Source organism: Daphnia pulex, chromosome 9, assembly GCF_021134715.1.
Source record: "Daphnia pulex isolate KAP4 chromosome 9, ASM2113471v1".
Classification (NCBI taxonomy): domain Eukaryota; kingdom Metazoa; phylum Arthropoda; class Branchiopoda; order Diplostraca; family Daphniidae; genus Daphnia; species Daphnia pulex.
In genome coordinates, this window is record NC_060025.1 from 8,018,259 (window position 1) to 8,045,451 (window position 27,193).

The window sequence follows — 27,193 nt, forward strand, 5'->3', positions numbered from 1 at the left end:
GTACTGAATTTAAACTGTTTTATTTTTTGGTTATGTAAATAATTAAGGTGATTATGTGGAGTATTTGATAAGTTTTCCATGCAGAAATTGCTCTTGATCATGTACCACTACTCAATACGATGGAGTAATTTTGAATTGATGCGTTTTTTTTATACTTTTATAGGTGGAAAGCTCCGACAACGCAACCGCACGATCCGGGCAACTTGAACTTTTCAATGGCGAAAGGGAAAGCGTAGTCGTACGGGTTGTAGACCAAAAAGCGATGGAAAATATTTTTCTGGACGCATTTTGACTCGTAGCAGGACGGGACCAAGGGGCAGGTGGCACCCACGACCACGTCGCATTCTTCAATTCGAGCGGTTTGCGTGTACTTGATGCCATAAGATTCGACGCCGTTGACGATGGTGCGCCACTTGCCGTCGACGTTGATGGCCCGGAAAGGACGGACGTAATCGGTGGAACTCGGGCAAAGGTAAACCTCGTCGTTCAACTTGTCCAGTCCGTCGACAGAGTTCTCAGTGTTGGCCAGTTTGTCCTTGTAGAAAGCCACGACGGCCTGGTAGTGTTGGTCCAGGGCTTGTTGCACTTCATGTTGGGGATATTCAGAGTCTTCCAGGCACCAGGACTTGGTCGTGTTTTTGGCGCAGTGCGGAATCTCGACGTACTCGTACTTTGGCTGAGCACCGTAAACAGGTGGTCTGTAGTTCGGGTCTGGCGAGCAGAGAACTCCGACCGTCAAAGAAGCAAAAATCTAAAAGAAGAATTAACGCATTTAGTAGAGAATTGTTTTTAATGTATTTGAATGTTGATGTGAATATCTTTACCATGAATTTAACAGACATCGTGATGCTGAGTCTCGTAAGATGTTCTATTTGCTTTGCTTTTCTGGTAACAACTAATTCAAACAAGATGAGACCGCGCCTTTATATACCAAACATGTTTCACATTGCCAATAGAGTAAGAGCTATTTTTTTTTAGTTTCCGATTGACTGGGCAATTTCGTCAATAGAGATTGAAGTGGAAATTGGGTAGACCACAGCTCAACTATGCGAAATTCAAAGTCACTCAAACTGAAACAATCAGTCCGACATTAGACGTTTTGGTTTACACCCCGGTGGTTTCCGCTATAAGACTTGTACTCCAATGGGGTAATATTTTGACCAAACTTATTTTGTTGTTACAAAAAGAGAAGTTAATATGGATCAAGGACACCACATCACCAGTGAAATGGAAATTGGTTTAGTGCAAGGAAAGAACTGTTGACTGAAATCGACTGCAATAATTCAAAGCATGGCGCGCTATAAAAACCTTTGGGCATTTTTGAATCAGCATCAGTCGAAAGCTGACAATCACCCAAACAACTTTGAAAATTGCGGATCAGAAAAATTTTGAGATGTTGAAAATAAAAACTGTGGTAAGTTCAACTCCAATTAGCCTTTTTTGATTTATCTTAACCATTGAGAATTAAAGTAAAATTTCAATGATCAATTAAGTGTTAATATAATTAATAACAGCAAAAATTGTCGTTAAATCTAGTTGTGTGTGGCAGCCGTGTTGGTTGCAGTAATGGCCGAGCCTAAACCCCAACATTATCCCAATACTTTCTTTCCTCCACCATCGTCTTACCCTAAACCAGAATACCCCGAACGAGCTCCAGCGTACCCCAAACCTTCCTATCCTACTCCAGCACCAGCCTATCCAAAACCAACTTACTCTACTACACCAACTACACCTGCCTACCCCAAACCAACTTACCCTACTACACCAGCCTATCCAAAACCAACTTACCCTACTACACCAGTCTATCCAAAACCAACTTACCCTACTCCAGCCTACCCAAAGCCAGCATATCCTTCACCAGTGCCAACTTATTACCCCAAGCCATCCTATCCCCAACCTGCATACCCTGCACCTTATAACCAAAAGTACGAGAGCGAATTCTGTGACTCTCGCAAGGCACCCAAATGCTCGAAAAACGGCACTCTGACCTTTTGCCTTGAGGATTCTGAATACCCCGAGAAAGAAGTCAAGGTAATCTGCGGAAGGAAATTTTAATACTTAAGTTCACTATTCTTAATGGAATATTTGATTATATACCCATAGTACGCCATCGATTACGACCCTATTATTTTGAAGAAATATGCTGATGTTGCAGAACAGTCGGCTGACAACTTGGTCGATGGTCTGACATCTTTAGCCGAGAAACATTTCGACTATTCTGATTACCACGGCAACACCTTCGAAAAGGGCAACTGGGTTGGTGGTGAAGGATACATCTGCCCCAGTGATGTCCTTTACGCCCGCCCTGTCCGCGCAATCAATGCCGAAGGTGAATGGCGCGTCATCGTCCAAGAAATGGCCTGGCCCGGATACACTCAGACCCAGCGCACCGAGACTTGTTTGTTCCCCGGCTCATCTTGCCGCACGTTGGCACCTTGCTATCAGAGCAAATGCTTGCAAAAATATGTCTACCAGCGAATGCTTTCCTTTGATCCATGCTATCCCCAGAAGGGAATATTCATTGACATCTACAAGTTGCCATCGGCCTGCTCTTGTCACATTTCGGCTTAAATTCTTACTCGACCCTTCAACATCCCCCTACCAAATTTTTACAATGGATACTTCATGAACGAATATTATTTAAATAATTTGCTGTCGGATCAATAAAATGAGTTACACTAATATTAGTTCTTTATTCTTAATTGATTGGTGTTTCATAAGGAAAATGTGTTAAAGATTAAAAATCAAAAGGCGAGTATTGAAAACGGGTTTTACAGAATAGAACATCAATATTGATTGGTATAAAAAATTCTCAAATCCAACACTTCTGTGGTTGTGGCCTCAAATTCTTGTTAATTAACACTATTATTCCAATTGATTTACCGAAAATTAATTTTTTAAATAATTTTTTAAAACCTACCTTTTCATATTCATGCAACCCTGCCCACTCCCCCTCAATTCAGTGCAAAAATGGTGGCCGTCTGGTGCGTTGATTGTTGTGATGGTGAGATGACAATTCTCTTTCTCAGCTTTTTGGTAATTTGTTTTTTATTGTCATGGTTATTATCACTAATAGAATTAGAGTAGCTGTCTATCGGGTTATTGCATTTTGCTATAAAATTCTTCGACCAACTTGAAAATGAAGAAAGAATCTTCAGAATGGATGTAAAGCCAGTTATCTCTAAAGTAAAGTAGAGGTTTTCATGAGAGATGGTATTGGTCTTGATTTTTATTGTTGGCTAAGATGAACTTTAAATGGTTTTGCTGTTTTAATTAACAGATAACAAAACATTTAGCTAATGATTCTTCTTGCATTCTTGACTAAACATTTTCAGACAACTGCAGCTGAAGTTTTCGTGCTCCCTGAGTGTTCTCGGCATTAGAGATGGAATGGTCCCATCCAATAGTGCAACCTGTGTCTTTCATTCTCAAAGGAACTTCTATTTTCCAGGTAGTTATTTTGACCAATGTTTATTTTTATTACTTTGAAGTTTAAGATGAGATTTGGTATAATTAGTTGAGAAACTTTTCTGAAAGGTATATGGTCTAGCAATCATCGTTGAGTGGATTGTTTGGTGGTGGTTACCATGTCAGATAAAGATATAAAGATAAATCCTAGCTCACACCCCTCTAAGAAGAATAGACTAGTTGCTATTTCCCTGTCTGTAATATGAAAGTGGACAATGAAATGCTCTCAGTAGAGGAATTAAAACTCGTGTTACATTTGTATAGTAAACTGATAAATGGTTAGGATGTAATCCGAACCTGCATTGAACGCTTTGGAAAGCCGATTCCTTTTTTTAAATTCAGTTATTAGTCTAAAATCTCGTATTATTTATCTGTGGAAATGTAACGATGAACTAACTGTAATTTTCGCTTTGTCTTCTTTTGTTTTGTTCGTTTAAATATCACATCAGGGGCTCAACAAAACTTATTTTATTTTACTCTCCAGCTGTGTAGTATTTTAGGGCTTATAATAGTATGACAAGTTAATAAAAGAAAATTTGTTTGTATTCGTAGATAAAAATCTAGAATCATATCCTAAAGAGGTTTAGTCTCCAGTTCAACAGCAGCTGCCGATAATGGTCCTGGGAACTTCCTCGCCCGTTTAGTGCGTCGATTCGCCAATTATTTGTTTGGCCGATTGCATCGCTTTGGACTCCAACATCACTGCAATGAACCGAAACTAGGACGCTCTTTCGTTGCCAGGAGTGATAAAGGATATCCTACGGGGTAAAATTCCATTATAACTATTTGTGGCTTCAATGTTCTTTGTTTTGGATTTTACAGGAGATTAAGTCTGTGTTAGTGTGGTCATAGTTCGCCGCCAGTCAGTCCAGTTGAACAGATTGCGTCGCAGCCGGGAACTTCTTTTGGTTATTCCATGGAAATTGGTGGGTGCAATTGCCACTTTTCTTGAAATTTTGTTTCTTACAGGCTAATTAGCTCTGTTAGTCAGCGGGGGATGGGTGATTTCTGATTTGGGAGAGGGATAGAAGAATTCTTTCAACAAGTTCAGTTTGCAATTTGTTTTAGTGTGGGATTGAGCTTTTGAGCCCTAGTAGAGTTGGTAGTTCTAGGGGGATGTGGAGTGTAAGGGGATTGGAGAAGTTAGTGTTCTTTTCCATACTTCCATTTGACTTTACCATTTCAGTTCTCCTTTTATTTTTTTCGTTGTAGTGTTGGCAGTAGAGGAGCACGTGTGTCGGGTATTCATGTACTGGTCATCCGTGTGGGCAGTCGGTTTGCACGAAAGTGTTTGCACGTGAGCTTCTTCCTGATTTTACTCTTTTGTTTGTCAACTTAGGAAATTGTGTGGAAGATCATCTACACTCACCTGGATTTTGAAGGACATGGAGTGGTTAAGAGAATAAGAGTGAAGAGAATTTGAGATTGGAAAATGGTAATTTTTTATTGTTTTCTTCTTAAAATTATTTGTTTTTCTAAATAGAATAGAGAATCTTGTTTGTTTTGATAACATTGGAGTAAAGTTTGTTTTTAAATCTTCTAACAGGTTCATTTCTTGCAGCCTTTGTTGGTGAAGATTTTTGTGCATCAAATTTACCTGTGGCTGTTCCTTGGTGCTGGTGTCGTGTTATGGAAGTTGCAGCCAGTATTTTGTTCGATTTTCATTATGTCCATGCTGTTTACCATTTACATGTTAAGAAGAAACAAAAATATGGGGAGTATTTATGCCAAGCAAATAATAGACAGTTCCTCGCGTTGTAAAAACGACGAGAAGGTAGTTGGGAGGGGGGGAGACTTGATTTTCATATCTTGGAAGAATTTGGGGGTTTTCATTCATTTATTATACCGACATAGAATATAGGTATGTAAGCTCCACAGCCATACCCACCCCACCGATAATCAAAACACAGTACCACATACATTCACATACTGTGAACTTAAAATCCCATAACAATACCACCTAAAATCCAAACCATACCTCTCATAATCCCAACCCATGTACTCCATAATTTCGTCAAATAATAAAACATACAAACGTTAACAAACAACCTTTTATTTAATTTTAATACACCATTTTTATTGGGGAACACAAATGAAAAAAAAAATTCAATAAACAGAGCGTCCGGTTCAAGACGGTTTACTACTGCACGAGTTTAAACGCAACCCGCCACCACCGCTGCGGCAATGAGACAAAAAGCGATGGTTTAGTTTTGCGGAAATCTCCGTCAGTTAAGTTACAAATTTTTCAAACTCAACAACTTCTGTCGAATTTTGCATTTAGTCTACTGGTGCAAATAGCGATCCTATGTGTTTAGTAGTCAAGAAAATGGTTGTTTAAAAAACAAACAATGGTTTTGGCTAATAAGAACACCCCATTGTTTGTTTTTTAAACAACCATTTTCTTAACTACCAAACACATGGAATCGCGATTTGCACTAATAGACTAGATGCAAAATTCTACGCGAGTTGTTGAATTAGAAAAATTTGTAACTTGACTGACGGAGATTTCCACAAAAAATTAACCATGGCTTTTTGTTTCATTGGGTAGTGGATGCATTGTTTTAACTCGCGCATGCTGTTGTAGGTTTTGTCTACGGCCCCCAGAGATAGTATCTGGACCGAGAAGAAGAGAGAAGTACGAGGCAAGTTTTTCCGGGGAGATGTAGTCATATTAGGCTTCCGGGTTAGACTCATGACCCTCCAAAAGTTTTCATCGGATCATGAGCCTTCCAAGTCCCCGTTCGACCAGAGCCCTCCCCTCCTCCTGGTTTCACAGCGGGTGAGTGACCACCGGCGGGCGTTGGTTAGTGGTTAGTTAGGGAAACGGGGCCACAGAAAAGAAGGGAGCCCAGATATGCACTTGTAATTTAGCTAACTACACAATTTATCAGTCTTGAATTACAGCATTCTCTTGTTGATTTTTACCAGGCAGGCAGGTACCAGTGGATGAAGTCCATGACAAATTGACAAGTAGCGAAGGATTACCCTGTAAGCAGAATGAACATTTATTTGGATGACAATAATATTCAAACAAGATTGCAGCGACATAAGGCAATACCTCAAATCAAGAGGGCCTGTGCAAGGAAGTAAAAAGGGAGATTCAAGCTTCAAGGATAGCAGCCACCGGTTAGAAAACAAGAAACCTTGTTGACTGTATAGTCCTTGTCTTTTTCTTGAAAGGACATGATTTCTCATTAAAGTCTGTCTGTTATGCCAATTTAGAAACCTGAAATTTAGAAACTGTAAATAAAAATAATAATAAGTCACCTTGTTTATAATTTGTGTCATCAATGTACTTGATGTCTATGATCTAAAAGAATAACTAAACAGTTATCAGTATACCCTGGAAATCGTCTCTTAAACATTAGATAGAAACAAGTGCAGATCATCAGTTTAAATACATATTAGACTGCAACGGAAACAGTTGAATGACAAGTGAACTTACACATGAAACCACCAATCAGTTATCCAAGGTTCTCTAGAAGATCTAATGAGAGATTGGTCCATGCTGTGGTTGGTGATCTAGCAAGTCCAATAGAAACAGCCGATAATTAAGATGAATCCTAATAAAACACGAGAAGAATTGTATTTGTATAGCAGTATGAGCAATATTTGCTTCAGCAATAATGTAATAAAGCTAGTGTTGGTTGTTACCTGTATCATTTCGATGGCACATTCAGTAGAATACAATGAGTTCGAACAAAATAGTTGACGGTAGGCTGCACGACTTTCACGTTTCCTCAGGGCTCAGACTGTAAGTTGATGAAAAAAATATCCAATCCAACATATATCCGGAATAGAACACATCACCGACAAGTTACAGACGAAATCACTCGAATTTACATATGAATTCACTGGTAATTTTCGAAGAAAAGATAGCGTAACTTTTGACAGCAAAACGCCATAAGCCCATATAACTGGCAACACAATAATCATGACGATTGACGCCATCTATTTGACACGTCTCAAAACTCAGTATTTTAACTTTTGAAGAACTGATCTTAAGATGCTCACAAAACTTGAAAAGCACATTTTTGTTCGCTAAAACCTAGCATTCGATCTTGAGAGCAGTACAGAGAACAAAGCTCACTTGCTAATTTAATGTAAATTTTCCGGAAGTATACCGGAAGTAAGCGATAGCGCCTTAACCATTAAGCTGCCGTAGAAATAAACCAAATATTCGTGATCTCCGTGAAATTTGGGGTCGATTAAGTGTAATTTAAACGAAATCCAAAATTTGGCCAAAATCGAGAATTTTCCTGAACTATAGTTCAGGATAATTCTCAAAACCGGAAGTACTCGTACGTACAAAACAAAACATGAACTTTACCACAAATTTGACGAGGATCACGAATTGTTGGTTCTTTTGTGCGTCGAATGAATATTTACTGAACTACTGACTGAAATGAGAAAACCGGAAGTAGAAAAAAAAACTCATTATAAAAAATCTAACAAGTGAGCTTTGTTGCTGAAACAGAAACTGACAGCTATCACCCAAAAAGCGAGAAATTTCTTCAGAGATGTGCAAAGTAAACTCAACTAAACTGAGCGGAAAATGATCAAAGGCTTATGCCGTCTAGCGTCAGAAAGAACAAACGTTTTAAAGTAAATGGAAATTATAACAAGGCCTATCTCCGCTCTAGCTCGTTGGCACTCAATTGAAAGAACTAATAAAAAAAAGGCAAATAACTTTGATATTCACGTAATATTCTCCCCTCCTCCCCCCCTCCCAAAACTAGCACCATCTATCTAGTTGGGTAGCCGCCATTTGGCTGTGAACAAATTAAATCCAAACGTGAATTGAAATCTCTATGGCCAACTGTCGTCAATTTCAATACCAAAAAAAATCGCGATCCCCATGAAATTTTAAGTCGATTTGATGAGCTAAAATCAGAAATCAAAATTGGTAAAAATCGAGAAATTCGTCAACTTATATTAGAAACGATTTCCGGATATTTTATGTTGACCCATGAATCGACCTTTATACGAGAACCACGAATTACTTGATTAGGAAAAAGACACATTTACACTGAATCCCTTTAAGACAACGCAAGTACACAAAGGAACATTAAGTCAGAAATCTACATAGAGTGAACTTAGTGTTGTACAGTAGGTTTTTGTAAAAAAGAAACTTCTATTCCTAACCTCAAATACTTTGATGAAACTGGATTTGAACACGATTAGAAGTAATAGAAGATAGTAGCTGCTGAATTTGAAAACAAATCACTAAATCGATGACATCTTGTTCGCGATAGATGTCAGAAAACAACAACAATGTCTAGTCGTCTGCTACAATCACATTGACAGAAAGACTGACAGAGTTAGAGAGTTTGTTCCTTCCTTTCTAATGCAACGGTGTTAATTTTATACCTGTCACCTAGAAGTGTCAACCTCAAACTGCTCACAAGGTGAATGATAATAAAGAAAAACTTTAAATTATTTTCAAATTCCAATGCCTGAGATAGGTACAAATAAACCAAACTTGTAAACATAAATAAAAAGGCGTACTCCAACCTCCCTACAGGCAGGATAAACCCAACATCAATACCATGGATTGAAATCTTTGACAAAGAGTAAATAAGTCAACAAAAAACTGAAAAAGAGAAGTTATAGTCGTTTGACATTCTGTCTGTATATTGCCTGCTCTGCACACGGTCACGGACACATTTCGCCGTCGTCATCGCAAAAAAGAAAGCAAGCACGAAGATAATCTCACTTAACTAGCACGCTCAACACTGTACAAAATCAATTGTTATTAATTAATTATTCATATTATTATAAGGCAGTTATAGCAATCATGGGAGGGAGACAAAATAAACGAACGAACAAAAGATGGACCTCTCGTTTTGTCGTGGAGAAAATGGGGGAGGGGGGAAACACACACGCATTCAAGACTCACAAAATAAAAAATAGAAACGCAAAATGAAAGGGCATAGTGATATAAACATTCCCATCCTCATTAATCCGTTTTTTTTCTTTTATGGTAGACGACACACGTTTTCACCGAGCCCGGGAATCACAAAAAATAAGGAAAACCCACACAAAATTGGAAAATTCTTTTCTTTTCACAAATTTTTTTTGTCAAAGAAAAGAAAAGAAAAATAATAATTAAGGACCATACCGGAGTGAAACGAATTCAACAAAATTGCAAATAATTATAATTCTAATTAATTAATAATAATAATGGTATTACAAAAAAAAAAAAAAAAAAAAAATGGACGAAACAACAAAAACGAAATGCTCGTTTTCTCGTTCGATCTGATCCTTCGAAAGCCCCCAAAACATCGAAGCCGCTCCTCCAGATATTTTCTTTTTGCATAATTAAGCAGCCAAAGAACGCCAGCAAAATACTAGATTAGGAAGAAGACACACACATTTACACTTACACACCCAACACGCACTCCAATCACACACCAAAATATAATCGAATCCAAATAATAAATTGTTTTGGTAAAAAAGAGGGATGGGGGTGTTGACAAAAAAAAACGGTGGAACGCTCAACGAATAGCACGGCTTTCGTCACGTTAATTATGACAAAGTTCAAGACGAAAAACTAAATTGTGTATCATGGAACTTCTGTTTCAACTATGGATATAATACGATAGTGGAGAAGGGTTATTAACGCATTGCAAAATTGACCAATAATAACTGTGTGCCTTTTTTCTTTGTTAATTATTTTTTTTGTTTGTTTCTTGATCTTTTTTCGATTGGAGAGAGAAAGGAAATTTATATGGATACTATATCCAACCACCAAAGCTGAGAAAAAAGAGAGAGAGATATAAACGGTAGTTTCACATCGATTATCACTGGAAATCAGTCGATCAGGTAAATTAAAAAGGAGAATCGTCACACAACAAATCTAAGTCAACACGCCCAGGACACAAAACAACATTTTGGAATTGTAGGGTTTTTTTTGTTTTGTGTCGGAGAAAAAAAAAAAAGAAAAACAAACTAACCAAATATTTCTTCCGGGCCGTCACAAAAAGTTTCTCTTTTTTGTTCCTCTCTAATTTCACATTGGCTGGTGGTGTTGTTGCTGTTGTTGCGGCTGTTGTTGATGATGCATGTGTTGGTTGTCGTAGCCGAGTGCCATCGGATTGACGGCATTGTTAGATCCGGCTACAACCCCGCGCTGCAAGACTTCCTGGGCCGGAGGGCAATGCGGCCTCGGTCCAGGCTCCGGTGTGTAGGTGAACGTCAACCTGGTGGCGTAGATGACACCGTCACTCCTCACCAAAGATATGGGAACCTACGAAAAAAAAATGACATCAATAAATCTGGAAAAAATAAGAAAAGACAAAACGGAATGAAAATGAAAAGTACCTGAGTCGGTCCGCGGACCCACTGCCAACCGGAACGGAAAGCTGAAATATCGGGCACGACGCACAGCATCGACTCCTCACAGCGGAACATGGTCTCGGCCTCCACGTCGCCAAACCACACTTTCAAATTGGGTGTCAGATTTTCGCCCATCAGCTCCAACATGGCCACATCGCCGCCACCGTTCAACTATGAAAATACGAAAAGGCAAAAATTAAATTGACGGACTAGGACGGACTAAAACAAAAAAATATGGTTGACGTCGGCACTAGCGGGATTCTTTTTTTAATTTAAAAATAATGAAACAAAAAAAAATGTTTGGGAGGGAGGATGAGGATAGTTGTGGAAAATTGGCGTTCCGCTTTGTTGGTGCCATCCAGCGTTGATTGTAGTGGTCGGTTGGTTGGTGGTCAACCTGCGACGGTCAACGATATAACAAATGTGTGGGAAAAAAAACGAAAAAGAAGACCAAGTAAGAGTAGGAGGAGGTGAACGGGATAAAAGGACTCTGAACAGCAGCAGCAGCAGCGACAACAAATCGCTCGCATAGTTTTCCCGTGGGAACGCATTCGCCACCCAAATTGGATAATATAACAAGAAAGGAGAAGAAGAAGTGAAGAACGAAAAGAAAGAAGGAAGGAAGGAAGGAAGAAGAACATCAGTTGAAAAAAGAAGCTAACCCCTCCCTTGTCACAATTTTTTCGTCTCGGGGGCCGAGCGTGAGAAGGTCCGTCTGGCATTCTCACGCCTATTTTCCATCCTGCCCGACGCCATTGGGGCATTTCTTTATTTTTGTATCTTATCTCCTGTCGCTTAGCCTCCCGTCAAATTTTTCCAACTTTTATCTCATTGACGAATCGGACGCCAATAAAACAAGAAAAACGCAATCGACAGCTGAAAAAGGGACTCACGTGTAGCGAGTGGACGATGGGGACAGGGGTGACGGGACTGCGGACGGGTCCCATGCCCTCGTAGAACTGGTACTCGGCCTTGTCGGTGCTGATGATGGTCCAGGCGGCTCCGTCGTTGATCATTTCCTTGTTGGGCTCCTTGGGGCACGGCGTCGCCTGGAACTGGATGATGCGCTCCTGGCTGAGGCACAGGTACATCCGCTCCGTGTCTTTCATGTAGAAGGCGCACTTGTGCAGCTGCGAGACGGGGTCGTCGGCGTCCAAAACGGCCATCTGCTTGTCCACTTTGCGGATGATGAGCCGGGGTAGGGCCATGCCCGTCACGCTGCACACCAGCTTGACCGTGCTGCCGTAATGGATGTAGCCGTCGCGCACCGTAAACTCTTCCGACTCGGATTCGCTGTCGTCCACTGCCGAAACAAAATTGAAATCAAAACATTTTATTTTTGTTTTCAGTTAAGTCGAGAAACAAATGGCGGAATTTTTGTAGTAGATGCTCACATAAGTGAATGGTGAAGGCGCCCCATTGGGTGGAACTGGCGTGAAAATTGTTATTGTCCACGTGCAGGTAACGAGTGCTGACCGTTTGCGAGCGGAGTCGATTGAACAGGGCCACTTTGGTCCCGCTGGCGATGCACACTGGGAATTTTTACACAGTCAGATGTTAAGTCAATCGAGAACTGAAAAAATAAGAATCAAAACACTCACGATCGGCGTTCTTGAGCGACTGCTTCTTCTTGGACGGTTTGGAAATGACTTTAATCCGCTTGCTGTGGAAGACGCCGATATCCTGGCCGTTGCCGTAAAACATTTTCACCGACAGCATGAAATGCTTGCGCTTGTCCGAGTCGGAAATGAACAGCGTCTTGGCCGCGCAATAACTCTGCCAGAAATCAAAATTCCCAATGAATAAAAAATTCCGGAATTGGTTAAAATTTGAAAATTACTTTGCCGTTGAGGTCGAGTTGCTGCATGTCCTGATCAGAGTTGCCGATGCCGATGAAGGCGCAGAGCTGCGAGGCGGCTTCGGCTTCTGCGGGCGAGGCCCCGTTGGCGGCGGCTTCGCGCTGGATGGCCTCGCGCCTCCTCCGCCACCCGTCGCCGTAGAGGTAGATGCACGGCGGCGGGCAGAAGAAGCGCTTCTCGTTGCCGTACGACTTCTGGGCCACTTTAGCGTGCAGGATGACCACGACCATGTCGCCGTGCTCCTGCAGGTAGCGCATCATCGCCTCACGGGTCAGCCGCTGCTCCTTGGTTCCGCCCCTGTACGCCGATCCGGTCGGCCTATTATTTGATATAAATAATTCATTCAATCAAACTAATCCGGAATAATAATAATAATGACGGCGACTTACCCGTATCGATCGATGGGCACCGGTGGCGACGGAGTCGAAAGAGGCGACGGCGGAGTCTGCAGAGTCGGAGCCATGGCCGAACTGGGATGCGCCAGGGCGTAAGGGTTATGATGTTGTTGTTGTTGCTGTTGTTGTTGCTGAGCCCCCTGCTGCTGCTGCTGCTGGTGATGATGGTGTTGTTGTTGTTGCTGATTGAGCAAATGACCGCCGCTCAAATCGCCGGATGCTCCCACCACCTTGTCCGGTGGAGTCAAAGAGCCCGGAATCAATCCGCCCGCTCCGACAACTGTCAAAAAACAAACAATTCAAAATTAAAATTTCCGATCGAGATCAAAATGTCCTCCAAATGAATCAAATAGACAAACAATATCTGTTTGGAAGATTTTGTCGAATCTGTGCCGCTCACATCAGTCAAAAAACAAAAGATTTCCTCGTGTGTCTTTTTTTTTTTAAATAAAAGAAAAAGAGAAAAGACAAAACAAACTTTTAGCGTTCTAGGGCGATCGACTCTGCAACTGGGAAAAGTAAAAGAAAAGCCGTGGGAAACGGAGCAGTGGGTGCGAGCTGCACAAGATTAGACACACAAGTCGGCACATTGCCATGTCCTTCTCTCTCTCTCTGCACACACAAACCCTCCCATTTTTAGAAGAAAAAAGAAGGAAAACAAAAGATTTTCACCCTCCCCGGCTGCAACAATTCGCACATACATAGACAAACATCCGAAAAAAGATGAAAAACTAGTCGGCGGATGGACGGATGGGCTTCTCTATTTTTTAGATGAATATTACATGGGGCCTTCCATATTTTTCCCAACAACATCTCGTTCGTCTACCCTTTTTTCAAATCAAATGTCATCTGAAATTCTTCCCCATTTAAAAATGATGACAATTTTCTTTTATCGCTTCCTACTAGTCCCGGTCCAAATAACAAATTTGACAAGCGCTCCTCCGCGTGTGTGTACCAGTGCGCCCCAGACACATTCATACAGAGGAAGGGAGGAGAGAGGATCAACGACACCTGCAAGCGCCCGGTTGAGTTCCCACGCTTGGCTATATTTGATGTTGCGGATGGAATAAGAGGGAGGAGGAAGGAGGGGTGTCTGGGGGGTTCCAAACCGAAAAGGGTGGGCTTATGAGTGTGTGTGTGTAGGGTATACATATACAAAGTTATATGTATGGAGACGATTCAACGCTTTAATGCAAAATGCATTTGCTTCTCTCTGGCCGATAAATCGATCGAGTGTGCAACGCTGATGGAACTAGTACTACTACTCCTTCACCTACTCTCACTCCCCCACTCCCTGAATCCACCGTTGAAAACACTCGAGTTCCGCAAATCGATATCCAACACATGGTGACCATCTTTTTATTCCGGGGGGAGAAAGAAAGAGAAGGGAGGGTCCGTGACCGATAGACTCTCCCCCTCATCCACCACTCCGCATTATGATGACGACAATATGCTTTGAAATTATTTATTCGTTTTGACTTTTAATATTTACCGGAATCGGGGATGCCCAGCGAGAGGCTGAGCCCGTTGGGTTTGTAGGTGTCGTTGCCTCCGCGCTGACGTTGACTGGACGAGGTTGCGGGGCTGTTGTAGTCGGCGGCCGAGAGACCGTAGAAGGCGGCCGAAGTGGCGGCTGAAACGGCCGGATTGGGAGGTCGTTGCTGAGAATTCGACAAATCGACCGGGTGCTGCTCGGTAGGCGTGAACGGTTGTTGTTGTTGTTGTTGCTGCTGTTGTTGTTGTTGAGGCTGGTTGAGGTTGTAAGAAGACGGCGGATGAGTAGCTGTCAGCAATTCCGTCATCACCTGCCCTCCACCCACAGACTGTTTGAAGGAAAATAAAATGAAAAGTTGCAAACGGAATGGAATTTGAAAAGTTTAAAGTTGATTGGATGTTACCTGTCCGTAATAAGCGGCATGTTGTTGTTGCTGGTGATGATGCTGGTGGTGATGTTGTTGTTGCTGCTGCTGCTGCTGATGGTGGTGGTGATTGTGGGGCGAATAAGGATCGTGCGAATTGGACCAAACGTCCACCTCGCCGCCGCTTCCGTGTCCCACGCCGACGACTGTCGAACCGGATGAGCCGACCGTTCCGGCCACCGATGTCACGGCCACACTGTTGTTGACTCCGCCGATCAAATCCACAGACTCGCGGCTGTGCTGGGCCTCGTAACCGCCACTTAAACTGAACCCGTAATGGGCCTGTCGGAAAAATTCAATCAAAATATTAAAACAAAGTTTCGTTTTTAAATTTCCACGCCAATAACCAAATAAACCAAAAACGCTCGACTCGACTCACCAACGGCTTAGCTAGAGGCATAATTCAAATCTAATCAATAAGAAACTATCCAAAAAATCTTATCTGATCCAAAAACAATCAATCAATCGAGAAAATGGCGACACATTGTCCCAATGAAAATAACGAAACGGCCGATTGAATTCGAAACAAAAATGAAATTGTTTTTTTCCAGAGTTGAAAGGGAGACCGGCTTGATGCTCGGCCCGAGTCCTACTGTCCCGCTGGGCTGCGTTACAGTGTCGGTTGTTATTTCACACTTGACCCGACGACGACGAATACGACGACGACGTGAAGAGAAAAAAGAAAAAAATAATTTCATCCCCTCCCCGAGAGACGTTTTGGCCTGGCACGGCATTTTGGACGTGCGCGTTGAGAGCCACTCGGTGGCTAAAGCGACGACGACGTCGTCGACAGGTGCGCCGATTCCCACACGCTTTTCACTCTCTCTCTCTCCACCCCCCACCCCGTCACCCACTTCGCTATGTATACACATTGAATGACGTCGAGGATAACAGAGCCGACCGAAAAAGAAATAGACTCTGGGAGAGAATAATATCCATAAATCTCCACGTGCACTAGATTTTAAAGAAACATTTTTTTCAAAAATCAGATGACGTAAGTTTTTGTTACCGATCGATGATGAATAATCCTTGGCGTATAGAAACAAATTCACTGGACAACATTGTGCAGGGAGGGAAATTCAAACTTGAAAAAAAATATTTTCCAACTCAAAAGTTGGTCGAGTGCAGAGTGCGTTTGAAAAAGTGACCGTTTCCCACAGTCTCCGGCAGGCAAATGAAGTTGGTGGGTTGTTCTTCTCTATGTATCCTAGCTCCTCTCTACTCTCTATACGGTTTCTCTCGAGGCATCTTTTTTTGAATAAGAGAGAAGGGATCGGATGACCTTTTTCTTTTAAAATAAGGGGCTCTCCCCTCTTCTTTCTATTTTTTAAAAGAACAAATTGTTTGAACCAGTGCACACACACAAGGGTATATAGTACGAAATACACACACATTTTTTGTTGTTTTTCCCCTCTTGTGTTGAACAAGAAGTAAAAAAGAAAAAAAAAGTTTTTTGAAAGAGATGGCCGCCGGCGGTTCCCACACAAACACACTAGACACTTTAGAAGGCTCTCGTTAACTCTTTCCGTCTCTGTGTGTGTGTGTGTTATCTCCAATTTGTTAGATTCTTGTCAAGAAATCAACCCGAAATCAAAAAGTTAAACAAAAGCAACTCAACTTTTTAAATGTTAAGTCCGTCCAGACAGACAGACGGACAGACACTTGTAGTCACCCAAATGAAAATTGATTTGGCGAAGCATTTGAAAAATGAGAGATCTTTTGTAATTTAGATGTTGAGCAGCCAAAAGTAAACCGATCTGGGAATCGGTAATACGAATCGCCATCACTTTTCTAAGAGAGGAGAAACTACCAAGTTGTTCAGTGCTGGGCTGTGCAGTTGCTGGGCGAGGCCCGATGGAATGTCAATTGAAAAAGTTTCTTGTGTGTGAACCCCCACAAAAATGAGTGGGGGGAAAGGGGGGGGGGGAGAATGTATAGGAGAGTTGTGATCAAAACCTCGACCCATGTACCCATGCACCCACCAAACCCGCCCCGGTTCGTGGGAAAGAATTTGGCCGTCTGGGAAAATGAAAAACACAGTCCCGCTGGTGGTGGTGGTGGCTACTATATAGACATAGTAGTAGTGTAGTAGTAGTACGGTAGTCACTACACACACAGAGACTAACCTTTTGTATGTATAAATGACCTCCTCCGCAAACCCCGGCGGGCACATCCTTCCGCCCTGCTTATTTTTTTCTCTTTCAAAACCCACACACTAAAGCTCATGTACTAACTGTTACCTCTCTATACTGGCTTTTAATATCAGAGGAAGGGGGGGGGGAGCAAATACATAATCAACAACAACAGAAGAAAAGTTTTTTTTTTTCCCACACACTCACGTGTGTAAACAAAATTCGAGCGGAGCGCGCCAAATTCAAAATTTTCAAATTGTTCGAAATTTGATCATTTTTTTTTATCCGATCGAAATTCAAGGAGAATTGAATTCGGATCCAATAAAAAGATGCCGGGAAGAAAAGGAAAAAAATAAATAAAAAATAAACGGGCTACCGGACAGGAAATAATCGTGGACGACAGCCAAAGTCGTAAAAATCGGGAATTGCCTATAACTGAAAATCGTGATGTTGACACAAGTCGGCTTCTCTTTTTCACACGATATCACCGGTTACGCATGTCTGTGTGTGTGTGTGTGTCATTGAGTCTGAGACACATTCCTTATCGCCGACATAATCATCATCGTCGTAAGATTCTTATCATCGACCCAGTAAAAATAAAATCAAAAGAATTTCAAACGTTTGAAAATTGCCGCCAATATCAACACGAGTCGGCAAACACAAAACTTGGAAAACTTCAAATTTTCTTCCTTATTATTATTTTTTTAAATACCCAAGTATCGGCGAGCGGACTACGTGCGCTGGGTGTGTAGGGCTCCGAGTCGAGGTCCATTGAGCTGGGCGCAACGTCGGGCATTTTGTCCAAATTTCTTTTATTAAAACTTCGTTCCAATATTTCACTGCGAAAAATGTTGACGATTGTCAATGGCTAAAAAGCGTCACATGTGTCCAAAACCAAATTCACTGGATAAACCGAAAAACACTAGGCGACGAGATAAACCAAATTCCGTTGAGATCGACGGATGTTACGAGACAAGGACGGCCACTGGGCGCGTGCTGATTCCAGTCCAACCGTCGTGCAACTAAACTGAACATTTTCTACCCAACGACGACGACGGCGGCGGCGGCTGCCCCCTTTTCACCTAGGGTGGAGTGTATAGGGGGAGGAGGGTAGGTCCCGAGCACACAGACACACTATGTGTGCAGCTGTACCTCCTCCTCCTCCTACTACCCCCAGCAAAACGGACACACAAGAGGAAGGAGGGGGGAGTTGAAAGCGTCATCGGGTGGGGGAGGTCTGTCTTTTGTTGTACAACTTTTTAAATAGACTCCAATAGATTTACACAGCAATCTGCTCCACGTAATAATCCCTTTGATCCAAAAAGTCCCCCAACTGATTTTTTCCTATTTCAATTCAATTCCAATTTGATCGAACTGAATTATTCAAATTAATAAATACGGGTGGTAAATGAATATGCACACACCATGGGGGATCTGTGGGGGAATCCGATGAATCAAACGTCTAATTATTTTATCGGGGGGGGAAGGAATTTGGGCCTACATCCCAATTGAAAAATAAAAATTTCAAGAGATGCGCTGAAATTCCCATTAATTTGTCGTCGGGTTCAAACACATCAAGGGCGTGTCATTTGGTGTAGTGTAGAGCAGGGGGGTTCATCCGCATAAAACTGAATAATGACCCCCTCACTCCCTTTAAAAAAAAAGACAGACATGGAGATGCCGGAGCTAAAGGGGAAGTTGTAACGCGAGCATAACGTGGGAAAAAACCAAAAATTTAGTCGACGTTCTTTTTCGAGTCTTACTTCGTTCGGCAACAAGTGGCGTAGCCAAAAAGGAAGAAACAACAAAGATATCCCCCCACCATACCATTTGAAATGACGTCACACACGTGTTTGTGCGGTAACACGCGGGACGATGGATTGAAGGAGAAGAAGCTCCTTCCGCAAAAGGTAAAAATAGAAGAAAGAAAAAAACCAACTGATGGGAACACAACAACAAGGAGAGTCGAAATAAATATCAAATAAAAAGAAAGACATAATAAAAAAAGAAAAAGAAAAAGTTTTTCCCGCCGACGCAAATGTGTGAGAACGACGTCGGAGTCGAGCATCCACGGAAAGGAGACACACACACACACAAAGTGGGGTTGGTGTTGAAAACCCGCTTCCTCCTCCTCCTCCCCTCCACCTTCCTTATTTTTAACCAAAAAACTAAGCTCCTCCCACCGTTCTAACATTTCTCGGGCCATTTGACCAGTTCGAAATTTAAAAAAAATTTTGAACGAAAAAATTTGACAAGAAAAGTAGACAAAACAAAAATTCAAATTTTGGACGATGATGAAGGAAAATAAATTTCCCATTGCGACTCGTCGATCACGTCACGATGCGCTGGCAATCGGGCGGCAGGTACGTAAGGGGCCGTGAGAAAAAAATGGCAACAAGTGGAACGGTGAGCAGCTCCACAAGAGCACCTCGTCAAGAGGTCAGAGGCGGTGTACAGAGGTGGCTGCTCCTAATGCTCCTAACGTATATAAGAGGTGGGGGCTTGTTGGGGTCGCCGACGAGGTCAGTGTCACCTGTTTCTTCTTCTACACGTATTGCTCGGCGTAGTAACTCACAACATCATTCTCTTCTCCAATGATAAGGGAAGCTCTTCTTCTTCTTCTTCTTCTTTTTGCTCCTAATTTCCGTGAACGTGGGAGCCGAAACGTTTCCTCCCGGGAGACTTTGATTCGCTCGTTATTGTGTCGTTTCTTTTGACTTTTTCTTCTTCTTCTTCTTTTATTTTTGTTTCAAAAAGTTTCAAATTGACTTTTCACCGTTGCTTCTAGTTGGATAAGATAAACACACGGCGCTTTGATTTGATGTTCACCGACAAAGGAACTCGCGACGATCTATTTTGGACGAACGTCATTTTGTGGATTTTTTAAAGACCCCCAGCCACTTGACTTTCATTTCTAGTTTGAGTAGCTCCTATAAATCAAAACTGCAATATGTTTTTTGTTTTATTCTCTGCAATGTCATTTTCATTGATTGGACCCACCGAAAAAATAAAGAATAGAGAACAACAACAAAAAAGGGTGTAACAGCCCCGTGTAGAAAGCGTGGGAAGAAGGCGAAGGCGCAGAGAGAAAACGTTTTTTCGGTACACATTTCATCATTGGAACTAACACAACACAACCAACCAAATTTGTTGTTTGTTTGTTCTTTTTTAAATAAGAAAAAAAAAAGTGAGACTCTCTCTTTCGATATCCCAACAGAAACCCCCAAATAAACTTAAATATAGATCTCTCTCTCTATCTCTGCTGTCTACTCCCTCGCAAAGTCACTGGCATTTTCCACAAAATTGGTTTTGGTTCACATCTACGTAGGTATCGTGGGAAACTGGGAAAACAACCCAAAATTCTATCGTCATGTTGGACGATTTTCTCTTATCGACGGATGGTAGAGAGCGACGCTATTCGCAGACAGACAAGGGGTGGAGAGTCTATAGATCCAAAGGAGGGGTTACGTATGTACATACAATAGTTCACGATTAGACCGTGCTGCTGGAATTTTAGGGGGGGTTGAAAATTCACCATTCCCCCCAGAAAACCATAAGTTTTATTTTTACTTTTTTTTATTATTATTAAAGGGCGTCGGCGTCGGATTCCCACGCGAATAACGTCCTATATTGTAGTCGGTGTACCTTTTCCCCCTTTGAAAAACAAAAATGGGCAAGTCCCAAACAAAAAAGCAAATTTCTATTCTACGCGCACAGGATTTCCAAATAAGCCCCCAAAAAATTAAGATAATTGATAGAGAGTTTGGGAAAAATACAAGTGGCTAATATCACACTGTGTATACTGCACTACCAATCTCAACACAAAAGCGAAAAAGTGGTGACTGGGCTTTCCCTCGAACCTACAATCAACAGGTTGGCCAACCCCGTGCGCAGCCAAGGTCTAAAATGGCCGATCTTTTTGTATCTATTTCCAAAAAACTTTCAAAAAAAAAATAAACCAAACACGTACACATAAGCTATTTTTCTCGAAATAGCAGCTTTGAAATCTGTCATTACGCCGAATGGGTAGGGAGGATAATGTCAATGTATCCATCGCGATACAACAGCGTGAGAAGAGTCAACGTCGTGAATGTGTGAGGCTTGGAACAAAAGTGGCAACAAACTCCGACAGGATCGTGATCGTAAAAAGAAAGAATCAATCCACTTTTTTATTTCAATCTATGACGCTTAACCTATAACGCCGAGTTCTTTTATTCTGAGCTGTGTTGGTCGACTCACGAAAGGAAAATAAAAAAATCGGGAAGAAATAACTTCTTCTTCTTCTTTCCTTTGATTTTTTTTCTTCTAAAACTCTTCGGATGGTTCACACACTGGTCACGGTCCGGTGACTTTTGAGTGTCCTACGCTCGGCCGACCGACCGACCACAAATCGACTCTCGACTCCAATTATTAAAAGGATGTTCGTCTTCTTCTTTTCAAGTCTCAAATTTCATTCAAAAGGAACAAGAAAGCGACTAACCGCCAGTCCATTCACAGAAACGAAACCCCAAAAAAGAGAATAACACCCTCATCCCGTTTGGAATTTTACCTGAGTGTCGAGATAGGCGTCGTTCATTTCTCCCTGCGAGTTGGAAAAAAAGTCAAGTTTCAAATTTCGCTTGCGAGTTTTCTCGGGGTGTTGGATGATGATGATGACGGTCGGAAGTGGACGCAGGAAAGTTCTCTCAAGTTGCAATGCGGATGAAGATGTTGTCAACACTTGGCCTTAGCCTCGGTGGCATATGGAGACATCACACAAAACGATTGCGCAAGTCAAACCAAAAATAAACCGAAAACACTCGGATGGATGGCAAAGTCCCCGGGAGTTGGAAGAAGATGAACAAACGAACGATTTTTTCGGAGGAACGACGGAAAAGAAGAACCTTCAATGGCGGATGGGCCGATTGTATTGTCTGTCGAGTCGATTCATTCCGCCGGATAATAGGAGAGAGAGAGACTCGCGGGAGAAGGGGGGGGGAATCGATCGAGCGCGCATGCAAAGGGGGAAGAGGCGGGAACTCGTGAACAAAAAAATTCGTGAGCGTGTGGATGATGAGAGCGACGCCGTGGCGTCGGCGGGAGTCGAGAGTGGGGGGTGGGGGAGGCGTGATGGTTGGGTTGACAACAGCCAATGGGCGTCGGGACGTTTCCCATTGGCTCTGAGCGCCTAATCACGCTATACCTGAGCTTCTACCTGCGGGACTAAGCGGTCGGTGGGAAACCAGCACCTCCCACTGGACCTACACCCAGCCGAGCCGAAAGCCCCAAACGAAGAAAATCACGTCGCAATAATTATTGAGCGGGCCAGCTCTCTTCCTCTCAAGGCCTCTGCCCCCCTCGCTCATCTTTGTATGAACATTCGTCAAGGTCCATCGGACCTGCAGCCCCAACACCTTCCGGGACTTATATAATTATTTTTAATTATTTGAAAAAAATCATTCGACTTTTGGTTTGAATCAAAAATTATTAGCCAAATCAAATTGCGATTGAATTAAAGGATCGAAAAAGTAAATTGTCAATGCGGAAATGTTTACACACGATCATATTTGAATAAATAAGACGAAGCGCCAACATTTTGCTGTGACAACAATTGCTCTTACGGGTTCTCTCTCTTTTTCCAAACTGCACATAGAGAGGTGTACACTAGTATATGTATGTAAGTAGCCTATAAAAAAGAAAGGCAAAAAGGATTCGCACGGACATGCACGGTGAATTCGAGGACAAATAGTACATGCCGACGTCTATACATAGACAAGGACATGTGGACTGGTCATTTGCGTTCGTTTCAGAGATGCAACGAAGGCCGAATTCCTGATTTCAAAAACAAATGAAGAATGATTGCCATTCACGTTATAGGCTAGTAGAGCCGCCCGCTTCCTTCCTTCCAATTTAAAAATTTAAAAAATGGCGCGACAGAAATTTGGCTATTCATCAAAAAATGATGTTCAAACAAATTGCAGATGAAATGAGTCGCAATTATTTTTTATTTGATTAGAAAAAAAAAGGAAATTGGGGAATGATTTAAAAAAAAAAAGATGACCAATGAGAAATCATATCGTGCTCTCAAGTCATCACGCTGTTATGACTAGTAGCCACACACGAACGCAATCTACTTTCGAAAAAGAATCGCTTCTTGTTTTTTGTTTTTGTCGGTTACCGAAATGTAAAAATATAATAAATAAATAAACAAGGTTGCGTAATAAAAAGGCAACGACCCTCACAAAGGCTGTGCGTTGGGTTCGGTGTGAACAAAAAATTGCGCTCTGTAAAGGCATTCAAAATGGGCGGGTGTTTCAAATGCAGTCTATCGAGGCATTCAAATCACCGGTGAAATTGATTTCAAAAATTAAAACGAAATTAATTGAAATGAATCCAAGTGTCGCCAAGTATTTCTCTACGGTCTCAATCCAAACCCGAGTCTAAACAAAATAAAATTTACAAAAAAAAAGAAATTGGGATGAAGAACAAGTGGAAAGAAGAAAATACGGGAGCAATTGTGTGTGTGTGTGTGTGGCATTGGAAAGGTGGGCCCTGTGTGTGCGCGACGTTCCGTCGTGTGGGAACGTCGGCATGATGAGCCTCTCACACACACAAACTCGGCAAACTTCCGGTCTATTCCATCCATCCTCTTATCCCATCGCACACACGTAACACACACACGTATACAAGCTAGGGCCGTTTTCTTTCGTTCGTTCACTACTGTTAAACTTGCGAGACCTTTTTTCTTCTTCTTCTTCTTCTTTCGTTTCGTGTTTTTTCTTTTTTACTTTTTTAAGGAAATAATTACAAGCCAATCCGCACGGAAGGGGGAAACATTGTTGCCGTTTTTCTTTTGATTCTTTTTCTTTGATTCGAATATTTTTTTTTCGGCATATTGCAACCGATTGACCGCAATGACATAGACTCGGATCGATGTTTTCTTAATCACCCTTACGACTTTCTCACGATGGTGCTGGCCTCCCTCTCTCCTTCCGTACTCGAATCAAAAAATAGTCTCCACGCAACGTTATACAGGACCAGAGAGAACCAGGAGAGCTGGCGGTAGTCGGCAGCAGCGAGCGAGCGAGCGTCATCTGCATGCGCCCGGTAGTAAATATAGGAAGAGGCGCACAGCCAACAACAACATGGGGACTGTACACGGCGCGATAGGATATATTTAATAATTCCAACCCCCCCATTTTTTCGCTTCTGTTTTTGTTTATTAATGGCCGACCGCAAAAGAGACGACGCCGATGAACAACGACCGAGGAAATGTTATAATGTCAGAGATGCGTGGGAAGCTCGAGGATGCTTTCACACCAATCAAAAAGAATTAAAAAAACTAAAAAAACAAAAAACTGAAAATTCATTTTTCAAATAACGCTGGGCGCAAGTCGGAAATTTTTTATTTCCTTCCGATTTTGATGGTCGGAGAAAATTGTTTTTAATTGATTACCGGGTGGGTAAATCGCACCACCTAAAATGGCCGCGTCTCCCGCACACACGCACAATGAAAGAAAGAAGAAAAAGTTGGTGCTGTTAAATGGTCGATCATATACTAAAATGTCGTTTCCCCCCCACCCTGAAGCCAACAACACTCGGGATATGGCCCCGTGTGTCAGATGGCACGTGGCAACGGTCATATTCAATATTTGAATGGAGAGAGAGAGGGGGGAAAAAGTTAGAGAGAAGCAATTGGCTCGTGTCCATTCAAAAAGAACGTCGTTCCAGGTGTTTTTCAGACGTTGGGAGGGTCAGCTAGACAAATCTTGGAATGGATAACACAACTTCTTGAACTGTTCGACAATGATCCCAACTATACTCAAAACGGCGAGTTATACAACAGCTGTTGGGCTGTACATCAGCAGGTGATGGAAGAATTTTCGACGACCAATTTTTCTAGTCTCTCCGAATAAGAAAATAAATGGCGGTTTTTAATAACTGGGCGATCGAGATTTTTCTATCTAACTTGTAATTCCAACCCACAAGGAGTGGAGTGCATGGATCCATTTAAGAAAAGAAAAAAAAAAGGGCCGACGACCGGAACGACGACAATGTTAGTTGACCGTTTTTCTCTTCTACGATAGGCTTGGTGATTCTCACCAAAGAATTATTGGTATTCAAGTTATGAAGTTTTACTGCCAGCTGATGATGTAAAGACGTTCTTTTATTATTATTTTTTTTTTGTAAATAATAAATTTCTGTAATTTTTTCGCGTGAATCTCTCGACAATAAAACGATCACCACTTGCAGACTCTGCAGGCTGGTGGTAGATGTTTTTTTTTTAATGAAGTGCCGGGCGATGAATCGGGTTAAGAATGAAAAAAAAAATTTAACCACAGCAATTCAAGAAAAAAAAAATCTTTAAAATTTGTTTTTCACACGAATATTCATTCAAGGTATGCGGGGGGAAGGATTGGGATTCTTTATTTTTATTCGATTCCTTTTTACGGCCCTAGACATTCTCTTTCGCTGGCCCTGCTGCGTCTTTTTGGTTGTTTTTTTTCTTCCTATATATGATGGAATCATTCAATCGTGTAAAGGAGTTCGTCGTCACCTTAATGATCCGTTGCGCCGCCTCCTTATTGGCCGTTTATTACACTTATAAAAGGACCACACATATTAAAACGAATCCCTCTCTCTCTCTGATTTTCTTTATTTAATGAGTCTTTATATGTTTAGTGTGTGTGTGTACCGCTGATCAACGTCTTTTTTGTTCCCACTTATTTGTTGCTGGCGAATTATGACAATAATAATAAAAAAATTTGGGGCTCTCAATCCCGGGGTGTTAAACACACACCGGGATGGTGTGTGAAACAGTCGCGACGACATAAAGCTAATAAGACACACATAGACAAACAGTATGGGCAAGAGAATGTATATGTGTGTGTGTGTGTGTGGAGAGAGAGAGAGCCTGAGTCAAAACACTTTTAATTGCTGCAGGGACTGTACGGATTCCACAACTACCACAATTGGATATTTTCTCCTTCATGTGAGTGTCTCCAAGGCAGAAAAATGTTTCTTTCATGTTTGTTAAAAGCAATAAAACTCAATTCATTTGCTGGTTATATAAAACTATCATGGACGACTGGATGTCTGGTTTTCGCTTTGTGCCCACCCACAATCTCAGATATCTCCACCACCTTGTGGGAATCCTCAAAACTACCCAACTACTGTGTTTCACTAACTAGCTGGATCAACACTCAAGTTCTTATAAACAAATAATAATAAAGCTGATGGGCCAGCACTTACATTAATGTGGAAGCACACAACATCAGCCACTGAAGATCTCTCGTCAGGTGTCCTGCTGCAGGTGAGAAAGCTTGTCCAGGTCCAACGGTGTGCAAGAAGAATTCAAATTCAATTTGCGTACTAGACAACTGTTAATTAAAAATAGAAAAAAATAGAACAATAAGTCACTGTTTAAAACTAATAATACAGTGGCGATCAACTTCACATGTGGTGTGTGATATGTTATGGTCGAGACGCCAAGCTCGAGCAAGTTTAGTTCTAATATCTCTATGGTATTGTGCCTCTCAACAAGTTTAAATCAAACATTGTGTCATTTTCACACGCATGCAATCATGTGGCTTGGGAAACGGGCAAAGCATTTTGAAAAAAATTATTCAATTGAATTACCGTACATTCACGTTTACAAACAATGCAACAGATGTAAAAACTTGCTACAGGCGTCTGTCACGAATTTTTGGGTCCAGTCGTTGCCACACTCACCAAAATAGTTAATGCGCACTCGACATTTTTTCCAAAAAAGATTTCTTTCTATCTTCAAACACAGTTTATACATCCCTATTTTGTATTTTCCATTTATTTATAATTACACGGTTGTGAGCACAACATTTGATTGAAATTTTGAATTACGGTGTCGTTTCCCAGTGTCTGCTGTCGTTTTGGTAAAAGAACGGAGCAGTATGCTGCTTCACAAATGAAATACGTGAGACTGTCAGTTGGCGTTATGACTGCTAACAATACATTCAAATCCATGTAATTTTTTTCTTTTCTACAGTGTGGGCGGTTTTACATTTTCAATCTGCACTTCTTTTATAAGCGTATGCCTTTGCAGCTGTTTAGTTATACATTACGAG

General features: G+C 41.7%; 3 protein-coding genes and 2 long non-coding RNA genes across 12 annotated transcripts; 2 read left to right on the top strand and 3 right to left on the bottom strand.

Annotated features, from left to right (window-relative positions):
• Positions 1 to 3: 3 nt before the first annotated feature.
• LOC124201787 (protein spaetzle-like) lies at positions 4 to 929 on the bottom strand. The gene is made up of 2 exons (XM_046598024.1): positions 825 to 929; positions 4 to 751 (listed from the first exon to the last, which is right to left on the bottom strand). Exons 1-2 carry the CDS (start codon positions 840 to 842, stop codon positions 158 to 160), a joined length of 612 nt encoding a protein of 203 aa, XP_046453980.1. The 5' UTR covers positions 843 to 929; the 3' UTR covers positions 4 to 157.
• A 156-nt stretch (positions 930 to 1,085) lies between these two features.
• On the top strand, positions 1,086 to 2,682 carry LOC124201786 (proline-rich protein 3-like). Of its 2 annotated transcripts, XM_046598023.1 has the most exons (4): positions 1,086 to 1,414; positions 1,537 to 1,701; positions 1,744 to 2,031; positions 2,104 to 2,682. In XM_046598023.1, the coding sequence occupies exons 1-4, from the start codon at positions 1,394 to 1,396 to the stop codon at positions 2,569 to 2,571; spliced, it is 942 nt and encodes a 313-aa protein (XP_046453979.1). In that variant the 5' UTR covers positions 1,086 to 1,393; the 3' UTR covers positions 2,572 to 2,682. The 2 variants fall into 2 exon arrangements, with proteins under 2 accessions (XP_046453979.1, XP_046453978.1); XM_046598022.1 differs by having other exon boundaries at positions 1,537 to 2,031.
• A 266-nt stretch (positions 2,683 to 2,948) lies between these two features.
• On the top strand, positions 2,949 to 5,233 carry LOC124201790. Of its 2 annotated transcripts, none has more exons than XR_006877690.1 (5): positions 2,949 to 3,036; positions 3,336 to 3,451; positions 4,021 to 4,394; positions 4,808 to 4,903; positions 5,015 to 5,233. It is a non-coding gene; the product is annotated as an uncharacterized LOC124201790 (long non-coding RNA). The 2 variants fall into 2 exon arrangements; XR_006877689.1 differs by lacking the exon at positions 2,949 to 3,036 and adding an exon at positions 3,076 to 3,213.
• Positions 5,234 to 6,420: 1,187 nt separating this feature from the next.
• Positions 6,421 to 6,947, bottom strand: LOC124201791. The gene is made up of 3 exons (XR_006877691.1): positions 6,914 to 6,947; positions 6,527 to 6,708; positions 6,421 to 6,454 (listed from the first exon to the last, which is right to left on the bottom strand). It is a non-coding gene; the product is annotated as an uncharacterized LOC124201791 (long non-coding RNA).
• Positions 6,948 to 9,080: 2,133 nt separating this feature from the next.
• On the bottom strand, positions 9,081 to 26,824 carry LOC124201792 (recombining binding protein suppressor of hairless-like). 6 transcript variants are annotated; one of them, XM_046598028.1, is made up of 11 exons: positions 26,730 to 26,824; positions 26,343 to 26,470; positions 14,959 to 15,261; positions 14,553 to 14,883; positions 13,055 to 13,340; positions 12,647 to 12,983; positions 12,408 to 12,582; positions 12,201 to 12,338; positions 11,700 to 12,109; positions 10,792 to 10,977; positions 9,081 to 10,717 (listed from the first exon to the last, which is right to left on the bottom strand). In XM_046598028.1, exons 4-11 carry the CDS (start codon positions 14,860 to 14,862, stop codon positions 10,481 to 10,483), a joined length of 2,079 nt encoding a protein of 692 aa, XP_046453984.1. In that variant the 5' UTR covers positions 14,863 to 14,883; positions 14,959 to 15,261; positions 26,343 to 26,470; positions 26,730 to 26,824; the 3' UTR covers positions 9,081 to 10,480. The 6 variants fall into 6 exon arrangements, with proteins under 6 accessions (XP_046453984.1, XP_046453985.1, XP_046453982.1 ...); XM_046598029.1 differs by having other exon boundaries at positions 26,735 to 26,795; XM_046598026.1 differs by lacking the exons at positions 26,343 to 26,470; positions 26,730 to 26,824 and adding an exon at positions 21,661 to 22,049.
• Between the last annotated feature and the right edge of the window lie 369 nt (positions 26,825 to 27,193).

Bases quoted from the DNA above. Each gene is read 5' to 3' on its own strand.
- LOC124201786 (XM_046598022.1), top strand. From the start codon at position 1,394: ATGTTGAAAATAAAAACTGTG. The intron at 1,415-1,536 runs GTAAGTTCAACT...CGTTAAATCTAG, and splicing joins TGTTGAAAATAAAAACTGTG to TTGTGTGTGGCAGCCGTGTT. The intron at 2,032-2,103 runs GTAATCTGCGGA...ATATACCCATAG, and splicing joins ACCCCGAGAAAGAAGTCAAG to TACGCCATCGATTACGACCC.
- LOC124201792 (XM_046598025.1), bottom strand. From the start codon at position 17,907: ATGCCCGACGTTGCGCCCAGCTCAATGGACCTCGACTCGGAGCCCTAC. The intron at 15,262-17,823 runs GTATTTAAAAAA...TTTTTCCGACAG, and splicing joins GTCCGCTCGCCGATACTTGG to GCCCATTACGGGTTCAGTTT. The intron at 10,718-10,791 runs GTACTTTTCATT...TTTTTTTCGTAG, and splicing joins GGGTCCGCGGACCGACTCAG to GTTCCCATATCTTTGGTGAG.